Below are 23,226 nucleotides of genomic sequence, written 5' to 3' on the forward strand. Positions count from 1 at the left end.
GTGTATACACACACACACACACACACACACACACACACACACACGCACACACTCACACACACATACACACACACGTTGTTGGGGGATGCCCTTGGATAGTTCTTTTCCTTTCTTCCTGCCCTCTGGCCAGGAGGCAGTTTTTCTCTGCTGTACCCTTGTTATACAGTGCCCTCTGCTGAAGCTGGCCGCCAGGTGGCTCAGCAGATAAAGGGGCTTTACAGCAAGGCTGACAATCAGTTCATTCCAGGGGACTCACATGATGGAAAGAGAGAACTGGCTCTTTAAAATTATCCCCTGAGCCCAATAACAGTAATAGTAATAACAACAACAATAAGATAATAAACACTAAGAAAGCAATGGAACTACTAAGTATAGGTTGAAATCTTTTAAGCCCAAATAAACTTTTTCGCTTTGTAAGTGAATGATCTTGGGTGTTTTGCTATAGCAAGGGAACACTAGATAAGCACAGTCTCTGAGTGTCAGGTCCCTCGGACAGGAAATGGGCTTAATGACATCTCTAAAGCAGTGACACTTTGAAGATTAGGAATCTCCCCAAAGTAGTGAGGTTCTCAATAAAGGGCTTTGCTGGACTGAGAAACCTGCAGCAGATAGTTCTCCACCCTCCTCTGTTCTACCAAGCTACAGCAGTAGAGCTCCTGTTTGGAATCCTCCAGGGAAGGCTGGTGGGATGGCCAAGTCATAGCACACTTATTTAGCAGACACAAGACCCTGGTTTCGATCCACAGCATCCTCAGAGACATCTCTGCGTCCTTAACATCCAGCTTCTGGAACTGAAGGGCAACATCCCCTCGTGGACCTCACACTGTTTACGGGGTAGCATGTAGAGAATCAGTGGGGCATGACGACCTCACAACGTGCACTGTAGTAACTAGGATGCTAACAGCGAAGATGCCTATTGCCAAAGAAGTTGACACAGTGCTCCTTCAGTTCTGTGCCTGGAGGATCAGTCCTAGGACCCACCACCGCTACCCAATCCAGTATGCTCAAGTCCCTTACATAGACAATGTGGTGTTCCCACAACACCGACATCTTCCTAGGCCACTAATCATATCAATACTGAAAACCTCAGCATGATATCAACGTGCAAGTGTGCGTTATAATCTTAGGGACTAAAGGAGAGAAGGAAGGTCTGGACATATTCAGTACAGATGCAATTTCATTTTCAAGTGTTTCCAGTTGATGAAGAACCAGGTCCGTGGGTGTCAAGCCTATGAGCAGAGGGCTGATAACAACAACTGCCGAAAGCCCCGGGGTTGATAATACTCTGAGAGCAAGAGTCGCTGAAGCTGATGCAGAGATGCCTGTGAGGATGCTGTGGATCGAAACCAGGGTCTTGCGTCTGCTAAATAAGTGTGCTGTGGCTAGGCCATGCCACCAGCCCTTTCCTGGGGGATTCTAAACAGGAGCTCTGCCTGCTGTCACCCTGTCCCACCATGATGATAATGACCGAAACCTCTGAAGGCCCCCAGTTAAGTGTTTTCATTTATAAGAATTACCATGGTCGGGGGGGCTCTTCATAGCAGTAGAACCCCTAAGACATCTCCTCAAAGAACACAATCTAGAAACTCCCTCACAGACATGCCCAGAGGTTTGTCTCCTAAGTGGTCCCAAGTCCCTTCAAGTTAATAATCATCGTGATTCATCTTGGGTTAAAGATAATCTTTTGGCCCATGTCTTAGAAGGTCTCATTTCTTCTATCATGACTGGGAAAACATGGAGGAGTTCATGGTGGGAGTTTGTGATAATAGAGACTCCTTACATTATAGTGGACCAAGAACCAGAGGTTGGAAGTCAGGTCTGAGGTATGACCTTCAAAACCCCACCCCTGTAGTGACCTACTTCTTTCACCTGGGCCCCGCCCCCTAAAGGTCCTCTCAAACAGCCTGTGGGGGATATTTTAGGTTCAAACCATAGACAATGTGGAAGCAAACAGCGCCAAGCTCTTGGTCAAACCTATGAAAAGGACTAGCCTGGAAACCCGGAAAGCTTGAGCCCTCTGAATGGGAATTCTCATGGCTACCACCCATTCCTGGCTGACTCTCTCTTCCTTCCCCGCCTCTCTCTTTGTCAGCTGGACTGGTTGTGTGTGGTGCATGTATTTTGTATAATAGCAACAATAAAAGTGATTGTTTTTAATTTCTGTTCTTCTTCTCTATAATGGAGCGATTAGGGCATTGGCAGATTCCCTTAATATGATTATCATTTTTGAATGATTTTGAGTGGAAATGTTTGTGCTAATGGTAGTAATTGCCGTTGAGTTTGAAAAGATGAGGATGTATGCAGGCGTTCAAGAATCTCATCATCCCCGGCATGCTATTGACTACGGCTCACATGGCTGGACAGGTGGCATGGATGCCTATGGTGGAAGTGAGGCCACACTTTGTTCTCCGCTCACCAATGGTGAGGATGAGGATAGTTCACCTGACACCGGACACAGCAGGTCTCATTATGTCAAGCGGCAGCTTCCTGCCAGGGAACTGTTTCTCCCAGGCAAGGACAGCTGATCGTGTTAAGTCCATTCAGATGGTCCCAGAATAGCAAGCGGTTATGGTCTGAATTGACTGGCAAAGACAATGCTGGCTGGCCCAGCCTCAACTCATTAGCCTAACCTGGGCTGGGTGTGAATTAACTACGTAGCTGAGGCTAAACTCACTTAGCACCCTAGATAGGCCTTGTACATATGATGTGTTCTAGCTCTGGCCTTAAGTTCACCAAGTAGCCCAAGCTCTCCTTGAACTCACTGTGTGGCCCAGGTTGGCCTTGAACTTATTATACAGCTCAGGCTGGCCTTGAACTTGAGGCATAGTAAAGGGTTGCCTTGAACTCTCTCTGTAGCCAGGCTGTCCTGGAATTCACAAACCCTTCTGTCTCCACTTTCCTCCTACTGCTGGGATTTTAAGTGTATACCACTATGGCCAGCTTGACCGTGTGTGTATCTTTTAGCTACTAAGTCTCCCCATCTTTTACCAACTAGTCACAATGTTTGGCTAAGAATGTCACTTGTTCCTAGCATTATGAGGTTACCCCCACAGCGCTTTGTTTACATTTGTTTCAAAGGGATCCTGCATCCTGGGGCCTCATCCCAGGGCTCCTTTCCACTTTGCCTTCCCACAGTCTGTCAGACTCCTTGACACTGTGGCAGATTCCAACCACAACTTCTTCTCAAGGTGCTATCAGCAGTGGTGTGACTCCATCAGGACCAGCCTCCCAGCCCTTGTCTCCAAGTTCTGATGAAGTACCCAGGATGCAGTACTGGACAGGCTTCCTCTGGTCTCCGGAGGACTCACATCTGCCTGAAGAGCTGTCTTTCCGTAGTCCTGTTTCAGTGAGGAGGCATTTCAGCTTTGTTGGAGCAATGTCTCGGATACCCGGAGACAAGAGTACTTTCCCCTCTGAGTCTTCTTCCTTCCTAAGACACCAACTTCCAGGTGTAGTGTCTCCAGACGGAGCATGGATACTGGATCCTTTGGATTTTGGACTCTATGTTAGTTATTTTACCCATTGCCGTGACGGAACACCTGACAAACGCAACTTAAGAAAGGAAGGGTTTATTTGGGCTCACAGTTTGAGGGCACAGTCCATCCTGGCATTGGGAGCATGAGGCTCCTGGCCACACTGTATCCACAGTCAGGTAGCAACTAGAAATGATGCTACTGCTTACTTTGCCCTCTCTTTTTTATTAACACCAGCCCATAGGATGGTGCCGCCCTCCGCTTGCGGAGGTCAGATCCTTTCTTCCTCAGTTAAGCCTCTCTGGAAACACCCTTGGAAGCACAACTGTGGGTGCGTCTCCTAGGTGATTCCAAACCCAGCGTGTTAACATTGAAAATTAACTGCCTCATATCCCCTCGTTTACCTTCATGCTTCAAGTTTAACCATTCGTGTCTTCTTCCTGGGTTGAGCAGATTAGAGCTGCGGCTCATACTGAAATTCCTTTACACAGAGTCACCTCTCTTTTGGGAGTACAGTGAGAACCACTCTCCATGTGGTAGGTGCAACACCATGCATGAGACTGGTTTTTACCCTATTTATCAGGGTTCTGGGATATCCCTAGATGCAAACACTTCCTGTCCCTCTGCACTAAAAGGCAGCCTTATGGAGAGTGGGAAGCGAGGAAATCAAGGGCTCAAAGAGGAATAGAGCAGAAATCCCTGCCTACCTTATGAGTGTCTGGGGGGAAAAAGATGTCACCTACCTACACATTGACAATCTTGCTTCTTTCTTTCTCCCACAGGACACCAGCCATGATTGGCTGCTCATTCGTGGTCAACAGGAAATTCTTTGGTGAAATCGGTCTGCTAGACCCTGGGATGGATGTGTATGGAGGAGAGAATATTGAACTTGGAATCAAGGTGGGTAATTTGGCATGCCTTCCTCCTGGTTTGTGATGTGAACTTCATCCTTGAGGTATGTTCCAAGCTTCTTAAACCTATCAAGTGTGGTTTGTTTATCCCAGTCCATTCCAGCGGAGATATTTAAGCAGAGACATTAAGACTTCTTGGGTGTGGATGACTTGGGCTTTCCGTCTCTAAAGACTGACCGGTGTATCTCATGTTTCAGTGACCTGCTCTGGATGCTAAGTAGAGAGCCCGGCACTTTTATCTTTTTAATTTCTTCTGAAAACCAAGTAGTCTCCTGAATTAAAATTTCTATCCAAAGCGTTTTGATGGTGTTGTGGGTTAGTTTTAATTGTCAACTGGATACAACCTAGAATCACCTGGGAAGAATCTTCATGAGGAGTTTTCTAGATAAGTTTGGCCTATAGGCTTGTCTGTAGAGGATTGTCTCTGGTTGTTGGTGGGTGAAGGAAGACACAGTCCACTATGGGAGGCACTATTCCTTAGGCAAGGGACCCTGAACAGTGTATGAGAGCTGAAGGCAAGCGAGGAATGACGGGTGTATTTGTCCTCTCTCTGCCCTTGGCTATGGGTGCAATGTGATCAGATGCTTAAGTTCTTGACTTGACTTCCCCCAGATAATGGCCTATAACCTGGAATAGTAAACCAAATAAGCCCTCCCTTCTCAGTATCGATTTTGGTTAGGGTATCTGTCACAGCAACAGAAATGTAATCAGAACAACTCTCTACCTTATTCCCTAGAGACAGGGACCCTGGCTGAGCCTCCAGCTAGACTAGGCCAGCAAGCCACAGCAGTTCTCCTTGGCCTCACTTTGCACAGTCCTGGAGTTACAGCAATGGCCAGCTTTTTACTTAGGTGCTATGGATTTGAACTCAGGTCTTCATGCTTGCACAAGTGTTCTTACCTCCAGATCTATGTCCCCGTTTTTTCCTTGAATTCAAGGAAATACATTCTGATAACGATGTCAATGAGGGGTAAAAGGTTACATCAGGAGAGAAAGTGTGGGGATGGGGGTGAAGCACTATCCTTGCACGAGTAGATGTGTGGCTGGAGGGGTCACCAGGGACAAGAGGGGCCCCCCACATTTGAGGCCAATTCAGGCTGTTGTCAGTGGCTGCAAAGCGTGTTGCTGAAGTTCATTAGAGCGATGCTCCTCTGCCCACACTCACAGACGGGTTTCCTTTCCCCTTTTCTTTTGACTCTTTGGTTTTGCTAGGCTCTCCTTGAAGCTGTATATCTTAAAGCTGTTTAGTCTGGGATGTTTTGATAGACATATAGTGTGAAATGATCAGTATCATCAAGCTAATTAACATACCTGCACCTATGGAGTTGCTGCTGGCGAGAGATGAACATAAGATCTGATCTCTTAAGCCAGTGCTTCTCAGTCTTCCTGACGCTACAACCCTTTAATGCTGTTCTTCATGCTGTGGTGACCCCCCAACCATAACATTATTTTCATTGCTACTTCATAAGTGTAGTTTTGCTACTGTTATAAATCATAATTAAACGTCAGTGTTTTCTGATGGGCTTTAGCGACCCCTGTGAAAGGGTCATTTGTCCCTCAAGGGGATCATGACCCACAAGTTGAGAACACTGTCTTAGAAAATTAGAAGAGTTTTGCTTGTTTGTGGCACCCGGAATGGAACCCAGGGCTTTGAGTGCCAGGCAAGTTTGCTGTCAATCCTTAAACTTTTTTGGTGTGTGTACAATGGTCTCATTATAACTAAACATAAGTAAACAAATATTTTCTTTCTTAAATTGTACATTCAAATTTTTTTTTCATTTTTCATGCATGTGTGTAGCATACATAGTTTTGTATATTTATGCACATGGAAGCCCCAGGTTCATGTATGCAATCACCTTCTATCATTCTTCCACCTTATTCATAGAGGCAGGATCTCCCAGTCAAACCTGGAGTTCACCAACGTGACTAGTGTTGCTCACTGGCTTGCTCTGTGGATCCTCTGCCTCCTCCTTCTGAGGCTGAAATTACAGATGGTCTTCCACGCACACCTGACGTTTACATGGGTTTTGGGGGATCTGAACCCCAGTCCTCAAGCTTGTGAACCAGGCTTATGTCATTATGTATTTTCATCACAGCAACAAAAAGTAGCTAATACACCAGAGCTCCCTGTTAAGTGAAAGAAATGGATGCACACTGCTGTGTTTTATAGGTTATATTCCTGGTTTATACAGCGTGGAGCAAACACTAGCTAAATAATAAATGTCCTGTTAGGAAGTAGATTCCCATACTACCAGGTCTGGTGGTACGTGCCTGCCATCCTGGCACTTGGAAAGCAGAGCTGGGAAGATGATGTATTCAAAACCAGCCTAGGCTACAGGGAGATCTTGTGTTGAAAAGAAGAAAGGGGAAGAAATAAAAAGGAGAGAAATAAAGGAAGGAAGGAAGGAAAAAGAGGGGCAGAGAGAGGAGAGGAAGCGGAGAGGAAGTAGTGAAGAACTTTCTACATACACTAATATGATTTTCACTCATTGTACACGTTCACGTGTGTATATAATTTCACCTATAAAAATTACACAGAGGGCCGGCGAGATGGCAGAGTGTAAAGGAGTGCTGCAGGGAGTCTGGCAGCCTCCAGAATCCACACAGAAGTGCTCTCTGACACTCACATGTGTGCCACAGCATGGGCATGCCTCAGAAATAAATCAGTACATTTTAAAAAGGAAGGAAATAGCATAGACCGCCCAGGCCTGTGGGGTATTTTGATGTCTGACTTGCTATGCATTCTACACTTTACAGCATTGTTCGGTATGCGAACGCTGTCTTTTCTTGGCAGTTTTTTTTTTTAAAAAACAGGAGCCAGGGGGCTGGAGAGATGGCTCAGTGGTTAAGAGCATTGCCTGCTCTTCCAAAGGTTCTGAGTTCAATTCCCAGCAACCACATGGTGGCTCACAACCATCTGTAATGGGGTCTGGTGCCCTCTTCTGGCCTGCAGACTTACACACAGACAGAATATTGTATACATAAAAATAAATAAACAGTTAAAAAAATAAATAAAACAGGAGCCAGGTCCTTCTGAGATCTTTCTCAGAACCCTGTGAAATCTGTTCCCTCCTAATCCTGTCCTCGGTGTGTAAGATGCATCAGTACAGGGAGCTTTCCTCTGGTTCAGAAAGCTAAAGAAGCAGAGCTGGCTCTTGAGCGCGCGGTTGCTTCCATGCAAAGCAGCCGGATGCCTGGCACTAAAGCAGTCAATGGAGTGGCAGGGTCAGAGGCAACCAAGACCACACACTACTCAGGGCTGGGAAGGGAAAATAAGAGCAGAATTTGAAAGATTGGGTGTGTTTCCTGGGTAATGTTAATCAGAAACCACTGACAAAACGTGACGACAGCATCTAGATCTTTTCTTATTATATTGTGTGTGTACACATGTGTATGTATATGTTTGTAAATGTGTGTTACGGTGTGTGTGTGTGTGTGTGTGTATATGTGTGTGTGTGTGTGTCTAGCGGTTAGAGGACAGTTTACAGGAGTTTGTTCTCTCCTTCCACCCTGCGGAGTTCTGGGAATGGAGCTCAGGTTGTTAGGCATCGGGGCAAGCCTTTAAATACGAAACGAACCATCTCACCAGTCCAAATCTCTGAATCTTAAGAGAGAAAAGATTTCCAAGGAAAGAAGAGATAAATTACTTTTAAATAAGTTGAAATGAGGTGTTATTTGATTTTTCCACTGTATTACTTAGTGTCCAGAGAAAAGGTATAATGTATAATGAACCCTTACAATATAGGAGTATCACTAAGCCTTGTCCTGCAGCTGTCTCTAAGGGGAAATGGAGAGAGATGGTCACTTCCAGGCTACCAGAAAATGGATGTTTACTATCTTATTCTCCTTTATTCATGAACCTAAAGAACCCTCTCAAACAGTACCACCAGCTGGGGACTCAGTGTCCAATCTCATGGACCCTTGGCAGAGAATTCTTATTGAAGGAGGAGGGCTTGTTCATCCTGGTCATCCAGAACTGAAATAACAGCACAGAAAATGTATTAATTAAATCACTGCTTGGCCATTAGCTCTAGCTTCTTATTGGCTAACTCTTACATCTCAATTTAACCCATTTTTATTCATCTGTGTATCACCACGAGGCTGTGGCTTACCTGGAAAAGTTGCAGCGTCTGTCTCTGGCAAGGCTACATGGCTTCTTCCTGACTCTTCTTTTTTTCTCCCAGCATTCAGTTTAGTTTTTCCCACCTAGCTCTGTTCCCCTATAGCTCTGCTATAGGCCCAAAGCAGTTACTTTATTAACCAATGATGTTCACAACATACAGAGGGGAATCCCACATCACCTCCCCTTTTCTGTTTAAATAAAAAAGGTTTTTATTACATAGTAAAATTACATATACAAAACAGGTATCAAGCAAGAATTATAGTTACAATATTTATTTTGTATATATATGTATATATACATATATACTTTATCTTTTATTATAACTAGGGAAAACTATAACTATAATTCTTCAACTCCATCAAAGACTCCAAAAGGATATAATATTACCTACGTAAATAATAAGTTCATTGTAAGCAACTTCCAAAACTCTAGAATTGACAGAGACATCTCACTGTCTGGACAGTCACCCAAAGTTCTTCTGTACCATTGGAGCGTCCATCTTCAGCCTACAGGCCCATAATATCCAGCAGACTTTTCCGTGAAGCAGGAAATTTCAAAGACTATTCCACCTATATTGGCAGTTTGTCAGTAACTTTCTTCTGTATCCTGCATAATGTCTATCAGACTCTTTCATGAAGCAGGAACCCCAAAAGATCATCTCACCTTTAGGCAAGTTCAGCAGCCATTTCTCTGTGGGTCCTGCATGTCCAGTTTATCAAGCAGTCCAGGCAAGAGCAGTTTCTTGGCCAAATGGCCAACCAACTCTATAAGGAGCTTCTTCAATGCCTATCTTCCTCTTGAAGTAGATTGATACTGCCAGGTGCAGATGAGTCTCATTGTCATGAAAAGTCCTAAATTCTTAAAACACTTTAAATGCCATATTCTGTAGTCTTTGAAAGATTTGAAGAATCCCTATCCATCTGAAATTCATCTCTGTACATCTAAAAAATCTAACTAACATGACTACAAGCTTGACTATTATAGATGATTATCTATTAACCTATATTTTTATTATAAATTACATTTTAAAATGAGCTGCACAAACACAATACCTTAATCAAGAGCAGAAATATATATATATATATATATATATATATATATACATATATATGTGTACAGTATAACAAAATTGACCTTAAATTTGTATCCATAAAGCAAGATCCATGCCAATGAAAATCTCTATAGCATATCTCCCTTTAAATGTAAAGAAACATTTATAAATAATATTTGGGAATATGGGTGTAGTTATTCTCCAAACTGCTTCCTGCTGTTTATTGGTCAAAGTAACTTTTTGAAGGGTGTTCAAGGCAATCTTTCAGGGGGTCTTGGTCCATCAAACTACATTAGTCTGGGATGATTCCACAGGTTCTCAACCTCTGTGGAAACAAAAGAACCTCTTTTCCAAAGCAACATATCCTTAGACTCAAATTCTGAAGTCAAGATACCTTTAAAGTATATATGTTGGTTACTTAGCTCCTTTACAGTCAAAAAATTCAAAGAAAACACAATAATTTACATAATCCAGACTGTGAATTTTTCATCTTTACATGGCTTATTTTTCTTTACTCCTTTCAATTTGACTGTCTATTCTTTTTATAACTCTATACTCTTTTTCTTCTCTCTCCCAAGCCTATGTACATTTATTTAATACTGTGACCCATTTAGAGATTTTTTAAGTCTGAATCTGTCCTATTGTGTATCTGTAATTCTTTACTGTCCAGGAGCGCTTCTTAAAATGCTAAGTGCTTCTTAAAAACTTATGACGTGCCATTACTAAAGTATATACATCCTGCCTGCTTGTTCTGCCCAATCTGACATGGCAGAGGAGGTCTGTTCACTGCCTCTGAGCTGCGCACACCACCCCAGTTCCAAGTATTCAATGGGTCTATGTCGAGACATTAAGCAGTTTGTAACATGCTGCTTACAAACCCCATTTAAATGCTCAGCCTCCTGAAAGAGCCAGAGGTTGTGCTGACAGCACAGCCTAGAAAGCTAGCATTTCAAAATGGCATGGATTTTTTTCTGCTACTGCTGAATATGGAAAACTTCTCTTAAAGAAGCCATGCCTCTGCTTACTTCCAGCAAACAGATCCCACCCAAGAAAATGCCACTACCAAGCCATGCTTAACTCTGTTCTTTTATGTTTAGAATTCCTTTTAAAGCTTTCTCAGGTTTTACATGGATTTAGTCCACCATGTTGGCACACTAATTTGTGGAAGGGGGCGACATTTGTGTGTGTGTGTGTGTGTGTGTGTGTGTGTGTGTGTGTGTGTGTATCATATATGCCTGGTGTATAACTGTAATACACACACCCACCAAAGAACCCTGCCTCGAGAGAACTTCCAAAAAACACGAATAAATAGAAATCATTTATAGAACAAACAGGATTCTCTTGGTAGGATGTCTACAATTATGTAGAGTTAGATTTTATTATTTATTTATTTATTTATTTATTTATTTATTTATTATCGTGTGTGAGGGTGAAGCATGTGAGTTGTGGTGTGTGTGTGTGTGTGTGTGTGTGGAGGTCAGAAGACAGATTGCAGGAGTTGGTTCTCTTCTTCTGTCACATGGGTCCCAGAGATCAAACTCAGGACATCAGCCTTGGCAAAAAAGCACCTTTATCTGCCAAGCCCTCACACTGGTCCCTAAAGTTGAATTCTAGACCAGTTGGGTATTCTTTCTACCCTGACTGAGTAAATGGATCTAGATTTCTTTGTTTCTTAATTTTCTTCTACCCCTTCAAGATAAATTGTGATTGTGATATGAACTTTCTTTCTTTCTTTCTTTCTTTCTTTCTTTCTTTCTTTCTTTCTTTCTTTTCTCTCTCTCTCTCTCTCTCTCTCTCTCTCTCTCTCTGTCTCTCTCTCTTTTTCTCTCTCTCTCCCCCTCTCTGGTCTTTCATTTCTCTGTGTAGCTTTGACTGTCCTAGAACTCCTCCTGTAGACAAGGTTGGCCTGAATCTCACAGAAGTCCACCTATCTTTGCTTCCCAAGTGTTGGCATTAAAGGCATGTGCTACTAATACCTGGCCATTTATGACCGACTTTCTTTCTTTCTTTCTTTCTTTCTTTCTTTCTTTCTTTCTTTCTTTCCTTCCTTCCTTCCTTCCTTCCTTCCTTCCTTCCTTCTCTTTTTAAGCAATTTTAATTTATTCATTTAATTTATATGTGTGTTAGTATTTGACCTGTGCATATGTTTGTGTGAGGGAGTCAGGTCCACTGGAACTGGAATTATAGTTGTGACCTGTCATGTGAATGCTGAGAATTGAACCCAGGTCCTGTGGGAGAACAACCGGTGCTCTTACCCACTCTCTCCAGCCTCCATTTCCTTTCTTTTAATTCAATATTTTCTTAGGGAAATTTGAAACACACTAACAAAAACAGAACAATATAATGATTCCAAGTGCATGAATTATTCAAGTTAAATGAATGTCAACATTTAGCTGTGTTTGGGATCTTTTTTCTACTAAATTCCTAGTGTTTTAAAAGCAAATTCGCAGACATGAACCTAAACTACTTTTAGCTCTCTGCTAACATATAAAGACTTTCTTAAAACATAATAGACTTGATGTAACATGACACTTAACAAAATTTAATATTCGTATTTTCACAAAAATATTCCTCAAAATGCTGTCACATTTTCTCAAACAGCACATTGTTTTAACACTTGGTTTGTTCAAATGAGACTTCAAACGAGATCTGCCTACACGTCACACTTCCTTGGTGTCTCGTAAGTATCTTTTAATCTCTTCCCCACATAATTACACACTGTTCATTTTTTCGAAGATTTATTGTGTTGTTTTTAGTCATGTGTTTGTATGGTACATGCATGTGAGTGCAGATGTCTGTGGAGGCCAGAAGAGGATGTTGTGACCCCTGGAGGTACAGTTACAAGTAGTTGTGAGATACCAGCACGGATGCTGGGAACTAAACATGGTCTTCTGTATGACCATTGAATCATCTATCCAACTCCATTTCTCTGTCCTATTTTAAAAGAAGCCATCATTTGTCTTATAAAGTTTTGCACAATCGGGATTTGGATAAATCGATTCCCTTTGGTGTCTTTAACTGGTGACTCTAATGTCTACTATCTGTAAATCATAAGAAGATGTAGAAAGGTTTTTGCTTGCTACTTCTGTTTCTGCTTTCTTCATCTCCGTTATATGCCAGAAATCCACCATAAAAACTCTACCCCTGAGTCATATCTCAAGTACTTAGATACAGAAAGTTGATTCTAGTTGTTCTTTCCAGTTCTCTCTACTTCCTGTCCCCTTTCCTCCCTCCCTTTCTCACGTTACTCTTGTCTTAGTCTATGTTTTGTTGCTGTGAAGACACAGCATGACCACAGCAACTCTTTACAAGAACGTACTTAGTTGTGGCTGGCTTACAGTTTCAGTTTAGTCCATTATCATCATGACGGGAAGCATGGTGGCACGCAGGCAGACATGGTACCAGGAAGTAGCTGAAGTGGCTGGGAGTTCTACAGGCTGGATCCACAGGCTTCAAGAAGAGAGACACTGGGTCTGGCTTGGGTTCTGAAACCTCAAAGCTCACCCCTAGTGACACACTTCCTCCAGCAAGGCCACACCTACTCCAGTAAGGCCACACCTCCTAATCCTTCTCAAGCATTGCCACTCTTAATGAAGAACCAACTAAGCATTCAAATGCACGAGCCTGTAGAGGGGACATTCTTGTTCAGACCACCACGGTTCTTTCCTCCTTTCCTCCTTCCTGCCTTCTTTCTATTGTTCTTCTCTTGCTCCCTCCCTCTCCCCTCCTTATACCCCTCTCTTCCCTTTTTACCCTACCTCCTGCCCTCCTTTCTTACTCTTTCTTCCCTCTTCCTTCATTTCTTCCCTTTATTTCTTCTTTTCTTCCCTCTTCCTTTCTTTACATCTTCTCTTCCTTCCTCCCTCTCTCTCCTCTTCTCTCACTCCCTCACAGGCCAGCAAACCATAGATCGTGCTGTGCTCTTCCTGCCATGCACATTAGTAGAGCTAACACAGTTCCCGTTGTCCTGTTTTAGTGGTGTTAAGATGCAATGCTGGACTCGACTCAGGTGTTGTCAGCTTGACTGAGGCATTATAAAATTCCCCCATCAACCTTTCATCTAATTAATGGTGTCAGCAGCACCAGCATCTTCCCCTACACCCATTATTTCATTCGTGCCTGGGAAATAGTGATTTTCTTTTTTAACAATCTGCATCCAGTCTGCATTGCTAAGCTGTAACTCTTCATCAGAAAGCTCTCTTCTTCAGATGTTTGGGTAGCTGACACACACTTCAAGCCAGAAAACCTTGGCAAATGCTCATTCCTTCTTTATACTTAAACAATTTTTAGAAAGATGTCGGTGCCATGGCAACTTCTAAAGTTGACCAAAGAGGTCATTTTATTTCCTGGTAATTTGGTGTCAAAAATTTTTAAATATACTTTTTATGTGTCTAAATCCATTATAGTCATTTTCCCAACCTGTATGTATTTTTATGAAGGCATAATTTAATATAATAAAACCACAGTGATTGTCAGTCTTAAGTGGAAGGTTCCCACATTTGCATAAACCTCTACAATCATCTCCCAATGTGACATTGAACATAATCTGCCTGGGAAGAGCCTTCTTTGGCTCCTCAGTTCTTTCTGCTTCCCCAGACCCTTCCATTTAGGCTATAATCTAGGTTATAATGTTCTGATACCCTGTGCCACTGGTCAGTGGAGAAGATGCCAGAGCCCAATGAAAATGGCGTCAGAATATTTAGACCGTATTGTAGCTAGCCACAGTCAACTCAGTTCGAGTTTCTGAGATTCTCATGTGGTTGCTGCATGAACCAGAAGCTCTATTTTTTAAAAAGACAGGCTCTCACTTTGTGGACCAGGCTAGCCTTGAACGCACAGAAACCCACCAGCCTCTGCTTCCTCAGTGCTAGGATTAAAGGGGTGCGCCACTACATCCGGCTTCATTCTTTTTTCACTGTGACTTAGTTTATTATTATCATTGTGTTTGTGTATGGGGCATTGCGTACAATTTATGGAGTCAGTTCTCTCCTCTCAAATCTGTGTGGGTTTGGGGGGTTGAACTCAGGTCGCCAGACTTGCTTGATAGTCACCCTTGCCCACTGAGCCAGCTCCACAACCCCTAGGTGGTGCATTCTTTGGATTGTTGAGAAGGAAAGATTTCACTGTGAGAATACAAGGTGACCCGTTGTTTTCATTTCCCTGCTGAGGAACGGTTGGGTCATTTTCAATTTGGAATTATTATGAGGATTCCCCTACAAACCTTTTTTGGGTTCATGTTTTGATTTTGCTCAAGTAAACACCTAGGGACTGAGTAACTGGAATGGTTAAGAAGATGCCTGTTTAAGGTTGTAAGAAGCCATCAAGCCTTCTAAGTTTGCAATTTTTAAGACAAGCATGGTGATACATGCCTATAATCCCACCACTCAGGAATCAGGTACGAGAAGATCAATGGGGCCTGCCTGCTAGCCAGCTTAGTCTGGTGCGTGACCTCCAGGTCAGGGAGATGCTCTGTCTCAAACAGAACAAGGAGGACGGTGCCCGAGGAATGGCAACTGATGTTTACCTCTCTGGCCTCCACATGCAGGCATACACGCAAGGACGCTCACATGCATGCATGCAAACATGCAAAAGTCCCGTTGATCAGCACTAACCCTGTGACACTTCACAGACAGCACAGACTCTTGTGCTTCCAAGACACCTGTTAGTCACTGTGGATCTCAGGTTACAGAAGGCAACGGTGGGGTGGACAGACATCAAGTAATTGTCCAAGAAGACTCAGGACTCAACTTGGAGTTCCATAATGGTTTCCACAGACTGTCTGAAATACTTATCTTTTCATGACTGGGGTAACTATGCCAACACTGCTGATATACAGTGATGTCAGCATCTAGTACAATGGTCCTCAGCCTGTGGGTCCTGACCCCTTTGGTCGGGTCACATATGAGATATCCTGCAAATCAGATATTTACATTTTGATTCATAACTGTAGCAAAATTGCAGTTATAAAGTAAAAACAAAATAATGGTTTGGGGGTCACCAGAACACGAGGAAATGTATTAAAGGGTTGCAGCATTAGGAAGGTGGAGAACCACTAATCTAGGAGACACTCAGGGTTGGATAAATATATCTCCTAAAACAATCCTATTTGTAATAGATAGGATAGGGTGTTGGCCATCTGCTGTATTCACACATGGCTTTGGAGGCTTGGCCCTGACTAGGGTGTTGGGGAAAGACAGAAATGACTGACAGACACTCAGAAAAGCTGGGGTGTGGTAGACTGGGCTCTCTGCTGGAGAAGAACCACAGCACCCTGGAAATTCCACCTGTATATCGTATAGAGTTGAACAGGGAGGCAGGTTTATTACATACAGGTGAATGAGAAAGTAGAGCTCACATTTTACAGCTGAACAAGGAGTCCGGCTTAGCAGGCTTCCATGGGCGCAGTCTCCAGGCTGTGAATAACCGGGGAGAGAAAGCTACTGTGGACACTGTCTCTACATGCTGTCAGTATCCTCACACTGACCAGAACTGCAGGCTTCGCCATGTCCCTCTGAGCCTCACCCCTGAGGAAAAGGCTGTGCCATTCCTCCATGGGTTTGAGGCGCTGGGGTCCTTGGCAGGACTGATCCCAGATCAACAACACACTCAGGATTTTCCTCACTCAGGGCTCCCTCTACCGCAGTCTTTATATACACGCACCGGCATGTACCATGCCCGCCCTGCACAGTCCGTGCCACACACTCTCTTGTATACGAGAACTGTCCTTACGTAATAAACAAAAAATGTGTTTGAGATGGCATGAAATTGGATTTCCTCATCCATAAATTGTGTGATGTTTATGTCTAAGCTATAGTTCAAGAAACAGAACTGCTCTGTTGATATTTTTATAAATGGCGCCTAATGTATTTCTATTAAGAGGAGATACATTTGCTCTGCCAGAATGTGTTATCATAATAGCCACGCCATTTGCTCTACGGCTGGAAAATTGTGTGGGTTATTCTGCTTGGAATTTCCCTCGCCCACTCCCCGGCCTGCCAGATTCGATCATAAATGACCTCGGACGTCTGTGAGTTATTTTATAAGAAGCATCCATCTATTTTTACAACTCCAGAAACTCTGTCACTCTTACTCATCTCCCTGGGAATAAAGCAATAATTTGATTCCCTGTAAACGTGAACTTGAATTTATACCATTCTCTCCACTCAAGACTTCACTGACGGAGAGGAGATTTATGCCTGTGTTTCTGGGCCAGGAGACTAGAAGGTGGTATCCTGGTGTGTTTCTTGGCAGTTTTCACGATTTTCCTGGAGAAACCAGAAATGATACTCAGAGTGCTACTGGTCTGTTTTGGATAAAACTAGTTTATTTTCTGTTAGTGTAAGCAGCCCTCCATCGACTGGAGAGGATGTACACAGAAACACTCTGGGCTCACACCCCAGGGGACTTCTAATCCAACTGTTTAAAATCCCAGAGCTTCCTCAGCAAAACAGAGGAATGCCTCAGAGTCTCGTGGGCCTTTGATACCTCTCAGGAAAGCCAATGGGCTCCATCTCTGGTGTTCCATCCTTTGGCCCATGGAGACGTGCTTGTATGAAAAATGCTGTCTCCTCCCTTCTTTGCTTCCTGGGACACTAAGAGGGAAGATGTCTGTCATGTTTGCGACTGTGAAATGTCTCCCACAGACTCATGTCTTTGAACACTTGGTGACCAACTGGTGGTGCTATCCGAAAGCTTGTGGGATCTTTAGGAAAAGGAGCCTATGTCACCAGACAGGGGGTGAGCCTTGGAGGTGATAGACTTCCCCGGATACCACCTAAGGTTTCTTCCTAGCCCACTAAAATGTGAGCAGCCCCAGTCACACACTCCTGCCACCATGGTGGACTGAAGAAGGAGCTTTGGGCCCTTCCTTCTTAATGGTACCCCGTCGCGTATTGTCACAGTGAGAAGACAAGCCACACACATAGTACCATGTCAGCTGCCTAAGGTCCGGAGGGATTGCAAGGCTATTTGTGCTTAGAATGGAGGATTCTCCCAACATTATATTAGTCAGTTAAGTTCCTGGCACTCTTTATACTTCTTAAACTGTAGGACAGAGTCTCAGTAGGTAGTGTAGGTTGTCCTTGAACTTCCTGTATAGCCCAGGCTGATTTTGAACTCCTTGAACTCATCATGTAGCCCAGGATGTTCTATGTCTTTTTAGTGGCTAGAGTTGCAGGCATACACCACTAGGCCTGGCTGGTTCCTCTTCTTGAGTCCAAGCACCCCCACCCCACCTTTAAGTTGTGGTCATGGTGACATCTCATGGGTCCATGGTCTAATAAAAGCGACATGAGAATAATTATAATGGAGAGCGACGTGTGCCACTCTGCAAGTCACAATGAGACTCTGTCCCATCTTCTCCCTGGCTCCTGGTGGTGACCACCAGACACTTTGTACCCCTGCCTTGCAGCAATATCCCTCCTTGTCTGCTTCTATAGTCACATGTCACTCCCTATCTCTTTGTGAACATCCTGCATCTCTCCCTGTCTTACCATGAGGCAGTTTCATTCCTTACTCTGAGGACAGGTGTGGTTTCCTTATTCATAAGATGCTTACATACATACTCCCCTGTGATTAGGCTGTCTCTGTCCTCTGCAGCAAGAAAGTATGTCATTAACACACCATACTTTGGCTCTGTCAACGTGACAGCCTGGAGTCAGCTGAGAGGGGAGTCTCAACTGAGGGTTCCAGATGAGGCTGATCCGTTGCCTTGGCTGTGACAGAATGTCTTGAATGTTAATTGATGTAAGATGGCCCAGTCCATTGTGGGCAGCACCATACCTATGCAGGTAGTCCTGGACTATATAAGAAAGCTAGCTGCTCACTAATCTGAGACCTGAATTAGTCAGAGGTATCTGACATCATAACAATGACAATCTGGCTGGAGGCTAGATATTAAGTAATTCAATCCATAGATAGTAATAAATAGGGGATATTACCCAAAGGAAGATTACTGAGGGTTCTGGAAAAGAATTTGAGTTTGAGGAGGGGGGTTGGGAGCTGGAGAAATGGCACAGCAGTTAAGAGTGTATACTGCTTCATTTCCCAGCATCCACTTTGGGACTTCATAACCATCTGTAACTCCAGATTTGGGAATCCAGTGCCCTCTTCTGATCACCATGGACACAGAGTTTGAGTTCATGTGCATACCAGCACACAGACTCACATACATGCACACAAATAATAAATTCAATCTTCAAATTTAAAGAATGAAATGATAAGGATGGGTGTCTCGGGAGAGACTGGAGCATTTGTGGTCAGGAATGACCCCCATTCAGGTGTGATATTGAAGAACAAACCGAAAGGAAGAAGAAAGTACCTGGGGTTGGGCTGATTGCAACCCCTTCACATTTGCCTTAGAGCAACTGCAGAGTGGGGGCAGGAACAGGCTTGGCTGCACAGCCTCAAATCGACTTTTCCAGCCACCCCACGACAGACTGGCTCAGCCAGACCCTTTCACACTTGGTTAGCAAATCCATATGCTCTTGGCTTCCCCTGGGGCCTGTTTCCAGAGTTCTTTCTTGTCCTAAACTGGTGATCTTTTCGGGAAAGAATTTTACGATCATCCCTTTAATAACACAGACTATTTCCCTGCCCAAACTATACATCCACAAAAAGCAGGGACGCTATTTCATGTTAAACTTTTAAAAGGTATTGCTGTCTTTTCAGACTCCAAAGTTTTAGCTATTTTTATCCTTACATGCTGCAGAGAGAGTCTGGTTTCAGCTCTGAAGGGCCTATCGCTGGGTTAGTGGAGCCCAGACCCTGCCCAGCATGCACTTTAAAACAACTTGACCCTGCTTTGATGGCCAGTGGTAACCTGGGAAGGCTCTAAAAGTTGTGTCTTTGATGTTTTCTCTTTGAAGAAACTTTCTGTGATGTATGGCTATTTGGAGAATTTCAAATTAAGAGTGGAATTCCTATATAAGTGTGTGTGTTATGTGTCCACATGCGTGTGTGCAGGGCTATGTGTGTGTATGTATGTATGTATGTATGTATGTATTATGTATGTATGTAAGTAAGTGCAGGCATATACATACCATAATATATGTGTGGAGAGACAACCTCTGGTCTCTGTCTTCATATTCTGCAGGATTTCTTATTGTTTGGTGATGAGCACACCAGGATATCCCGCCCTCTAGGTTCCAGAGAATCTGTGTGCCTCTCCTCTCGCTGGGCAATAACAGTGCTGTGTTTATAGACACGCACCACAGTGTCTGGATCCACATGGGGGTCCTAGAAATCTGAATGCAGGTCTTCATGCTTGCACATGTGGCAAGTGCTTTACCCACTGAGCCATCAAGAATGAACTTACGACCATGGAATCTGCAATGTTGGTGTCTCCCAGATTCCCCTCTCCTTCCTTCTCCCCTGCCCCATTTGAATCCATATTGCAGGGGAGACCATAATCAAAGGAGACCATTTGCAGGTTCATGGTAGAGTTCTGCTGGAGAACACCGGGTTCCTGTCTTCTACACAACAAGATTCCCTTGTTCCTTGACAGCTAGCCGGAGCGCAAACCTCAACAGTAACAAGACATTTGCCATTTTCTCTTCAGCCAATGCCTATGTTACAAGCAAGGATCTGAGTCCAGAGGACATCTGCTGAAATGTGCAGGTCTCTGTGTTCTGGAAGAAAGAAGTGAACCAGAGAAACATGGATAATGAAATAGAGACAGACCTGGAGGAATAGGAGTAGGGTAAAGAGCTGGTGATGGGGGCGTAGTGGAGGGGATGGAGCCCCAGACGACCATAACCCTTTATTGGTTATTTACATAACATCCACCTTTTCCAGTGTTAGTGGTCACTGGCTTTTTTCCGTATATGTTCTGGATTTGGGATCCACATTCTTTAAACCAGACCTACCCCACTCTTCAGTGCTAATGTGTTTAACCTTAAAGAAACGTTGGCTTGGTGACAGCATTGTTTAGCCTTCTCTTAATCTTTCAGTTAATATATTTATTGCTTAGTTACAGCAGGGGATTGATTCTGAGATACTTCACTCCTTGGATTTTATCTTTATATAAATCTTATAGAGTTAGGCATAGTGGTTGTGATGTTAATTTTAAAAGCCAAGTTGTCAAAACCAAAAATCACCCGGGAAGATCATACCAATCGAGAAACTGTCCAGATCAGGATGGCCTATGGGCATTTGTATAAGAGACTGTCTATTGTTAATTGAATACAGTCCACTATGGGTGGTGCTATTCCCTAGGAAGCTGATCCCGAACTGTATAAGAGAGAAGGTTAGCTAAGATTAAGCAAGTAAGGATCTATGTGTTCATTTTCTCTCTGCTCTTGATTATGGGAACCGTGCAACTGGCTGTGTAAGTCCCTGCCTTGACTTGAGTCCCCGCATTGACGGACTGTAACTTGGAAGTGTGAGACAATAGGCCTTTGCCTCCCTTATGTTGCTTTAGTAAGGGGTCTTTTATCACAGCAGCAGAAAAGAAACCGGAAGGGGGTTGAGGTGACATAGGAGGCTACCTAAGAGTTTAAGACTAGCTAGGCTACAGAGTGAGAATTCCTTTCAAAAGAAAGAAAATTTTCTTTGCCTGTATTTGTATGTAACTTCTAACAATCCTCTGATATATGTTTAACCATCTCTAAATTTGTAAATCACATGTAATAGAATCTAAGTATTATGTAAATAGTTATTATACCATACTGTTTCAGGGGAAAAAAAGGGGGCCTACTTTTTTTTTATTACTTCAGTTCAAGCTGGGTTGGATCCATGATTACAGAACTGGGGGCTGATTATGTTTACAGAGTAAGAGTGCACCTACAAGGTTGAAAGCAGAGAATGTGGGGTTCTTAAGGCATGTGATGGACAGTATTTTATACTAGGATATTAACACTAGACTTTGGGGAACAAGCACATGGAAAGTTATGGCTTCAAGTGACATGTTTGCATGTCAGGTTGACAAGGAGTGTATCTTGCTGGTTAGTTTTAACTGTCAACTTGACACACACTGTAGACTCACCCGGGAAAGAGTCTTAATGAGGAATTTACTAGATCAGGTTGGCCTATGGATATGTCTGTGGAAGAGTTGTCTTGATTTTTAATTGATGAAGGAAGAGCCAGCCCCCTGTAGGAGGCACCGTTATCTAGGCAAGGGGTCCTGAAACCTAGCTAGCTGAGAGCAAGCGAGCCAACAAGGGAAGATGTGTTTATTCTCTTTGCTCTTGACTGTAGATGTGACGTTACCAACTGCTTGAGTGTGTGCCTCGAATGCCCTTCAGTGATGGACTGTAACCCCAATTTAGAGATCAGATAAACTCTTGCTACCCTAAGTTGTTCTTTATCAGGGTATTTTATCACAGGAACAGAAAGGAAACTAGACCAGGATATAAAGGTGAGGAGGTCCAGCTGGATAGTGTCATACAGGCTTGCAATGACAGCTACCCATGAAATGGAGGCAGAAGGATGAGAAAATTCAGTACCTTCCCAGGAAACTTAGTGAGGCCATGTCTCAAAAGAAAAGGTATAAACAGGACAGGGATGTAATGCAGGGGTAGGGTGCTTCCTTCAAATGCACGAGGCCCTGTGTTCAATCCCCAGTATCAAACTCTCTCTCTCTCTCTCTCTCTCTCTCTCTCTCTCTCTCTCTCTCTCTCTCTCACACACACACACACACACACACACACACACACAGAGAGAGAGAGAGAAAGAGAGAGAGAGAGAGAGAGAGAGAGAGAGAGAGAGAGAGAGAGAGAACAAAAACCATTAAAGGTAACGAAATCAAGGGAGAGGAAGAAGAAATTGGTGATTACCATGAGGCATAAAGAGACATTGATTCAGGAGTAGGTGGAACCTTCTGTTATTTCAGAAGAGGACTGCAGAGTGTGTGGGATCCAGACTGAAACCCAACTATGCCTTCAAAGACCAAGAGGAGGAATGACATTCTGTGGGAAGAAAGATTCATTAAAACTGAGCTCAAGCACAGAGAGTTAATATAAGTTCACAGTGGAACAAGCTCAGAGTTTATGGTTTGCAATTAATTCATTCACGCTACTGCAGACGTTCCCCTCTCTATTGTGGGTCTGTCCTGTGTGTGACCAGTGTGCTCAGATGGTAGGCTCACAGCAGACAAAGGTCTGGGCAGCTCTCTACAGCAATATATTTTAGTGAAATTGTCCCATCTTTCACCATAAGCATGTCTGATTTTATTGACCTTTTGTGGCATCTAAGCTTATCGCTGGGACTAACTGCTCATTCCTGTCTCCAGGAGTGCTGTTCATAGTCATGTCTTACTGCAGTTTTCCATCTCCTAGTGGGCCTGACACCCTCCTGCCCCTCCGCCTTCTGTGTTGAGAAATACTTCTTGGTAGGCCCTTGGGATTATGGAGTTGATGCTATATCCTCTGTTGCCTCATCTTCCTTAACCCTTCTTCATCCATTTACACACAGGCACACACAGGCACACACACACACACACACACACACACACACACACAAGAGAGAGAGACAGAGATATGCACACAGAGAGATACGCACATACACGGGGAGAGACACACACAGATACACACAGAGATGGAGAGAGAGACAGAGATACATACACAGATACACACAGAGACAGAGATACAACACAGACACATATAAAGGCAGAGAGAGACAGATAATACACAGAGATACACACAGAGACAGAGAGACACACAGGGACAGAGA

General features: G+C 43.6%; 1 protein-coding gene across 1 annotated transcript in view; it reads left to right on the plus strand.

The window, feature by feature from the left end:
* The window catches only part of Galnt17 (polypeptide N-acetylgalactosaminyltransferase 17), a 427,390-nt gene that overhangs the window by 338,344 nt on the left and 65,820 nt on the right, over positions 1-23,226 (plus strand). The window contains exon 6 of the mRNA XM_013350719.2: positions 4,256-4,373. Coding sequence (XP_013206173.2) covers positions 4,256-4,373 — 118 coding nt within the window. The remainder of the gene's footprint in view (positions 1-4,255; positions 4,374-23,226) is intronic.

The sequence above is a fragment of the Microtus ochrogaster genome, chromosome 2, assembly GCF_000317375.1.
Source record: "Microtus ochrogaster isolate Prairie Vole_2 chromosome 2, MicOch1.0, whole genome shotgun sequence".
NCBI lineage: Eukaryota > Metazoa > Chordata > Mammalia > Rodentia > Cricetidae > Microtus > Microtus ochrogaster.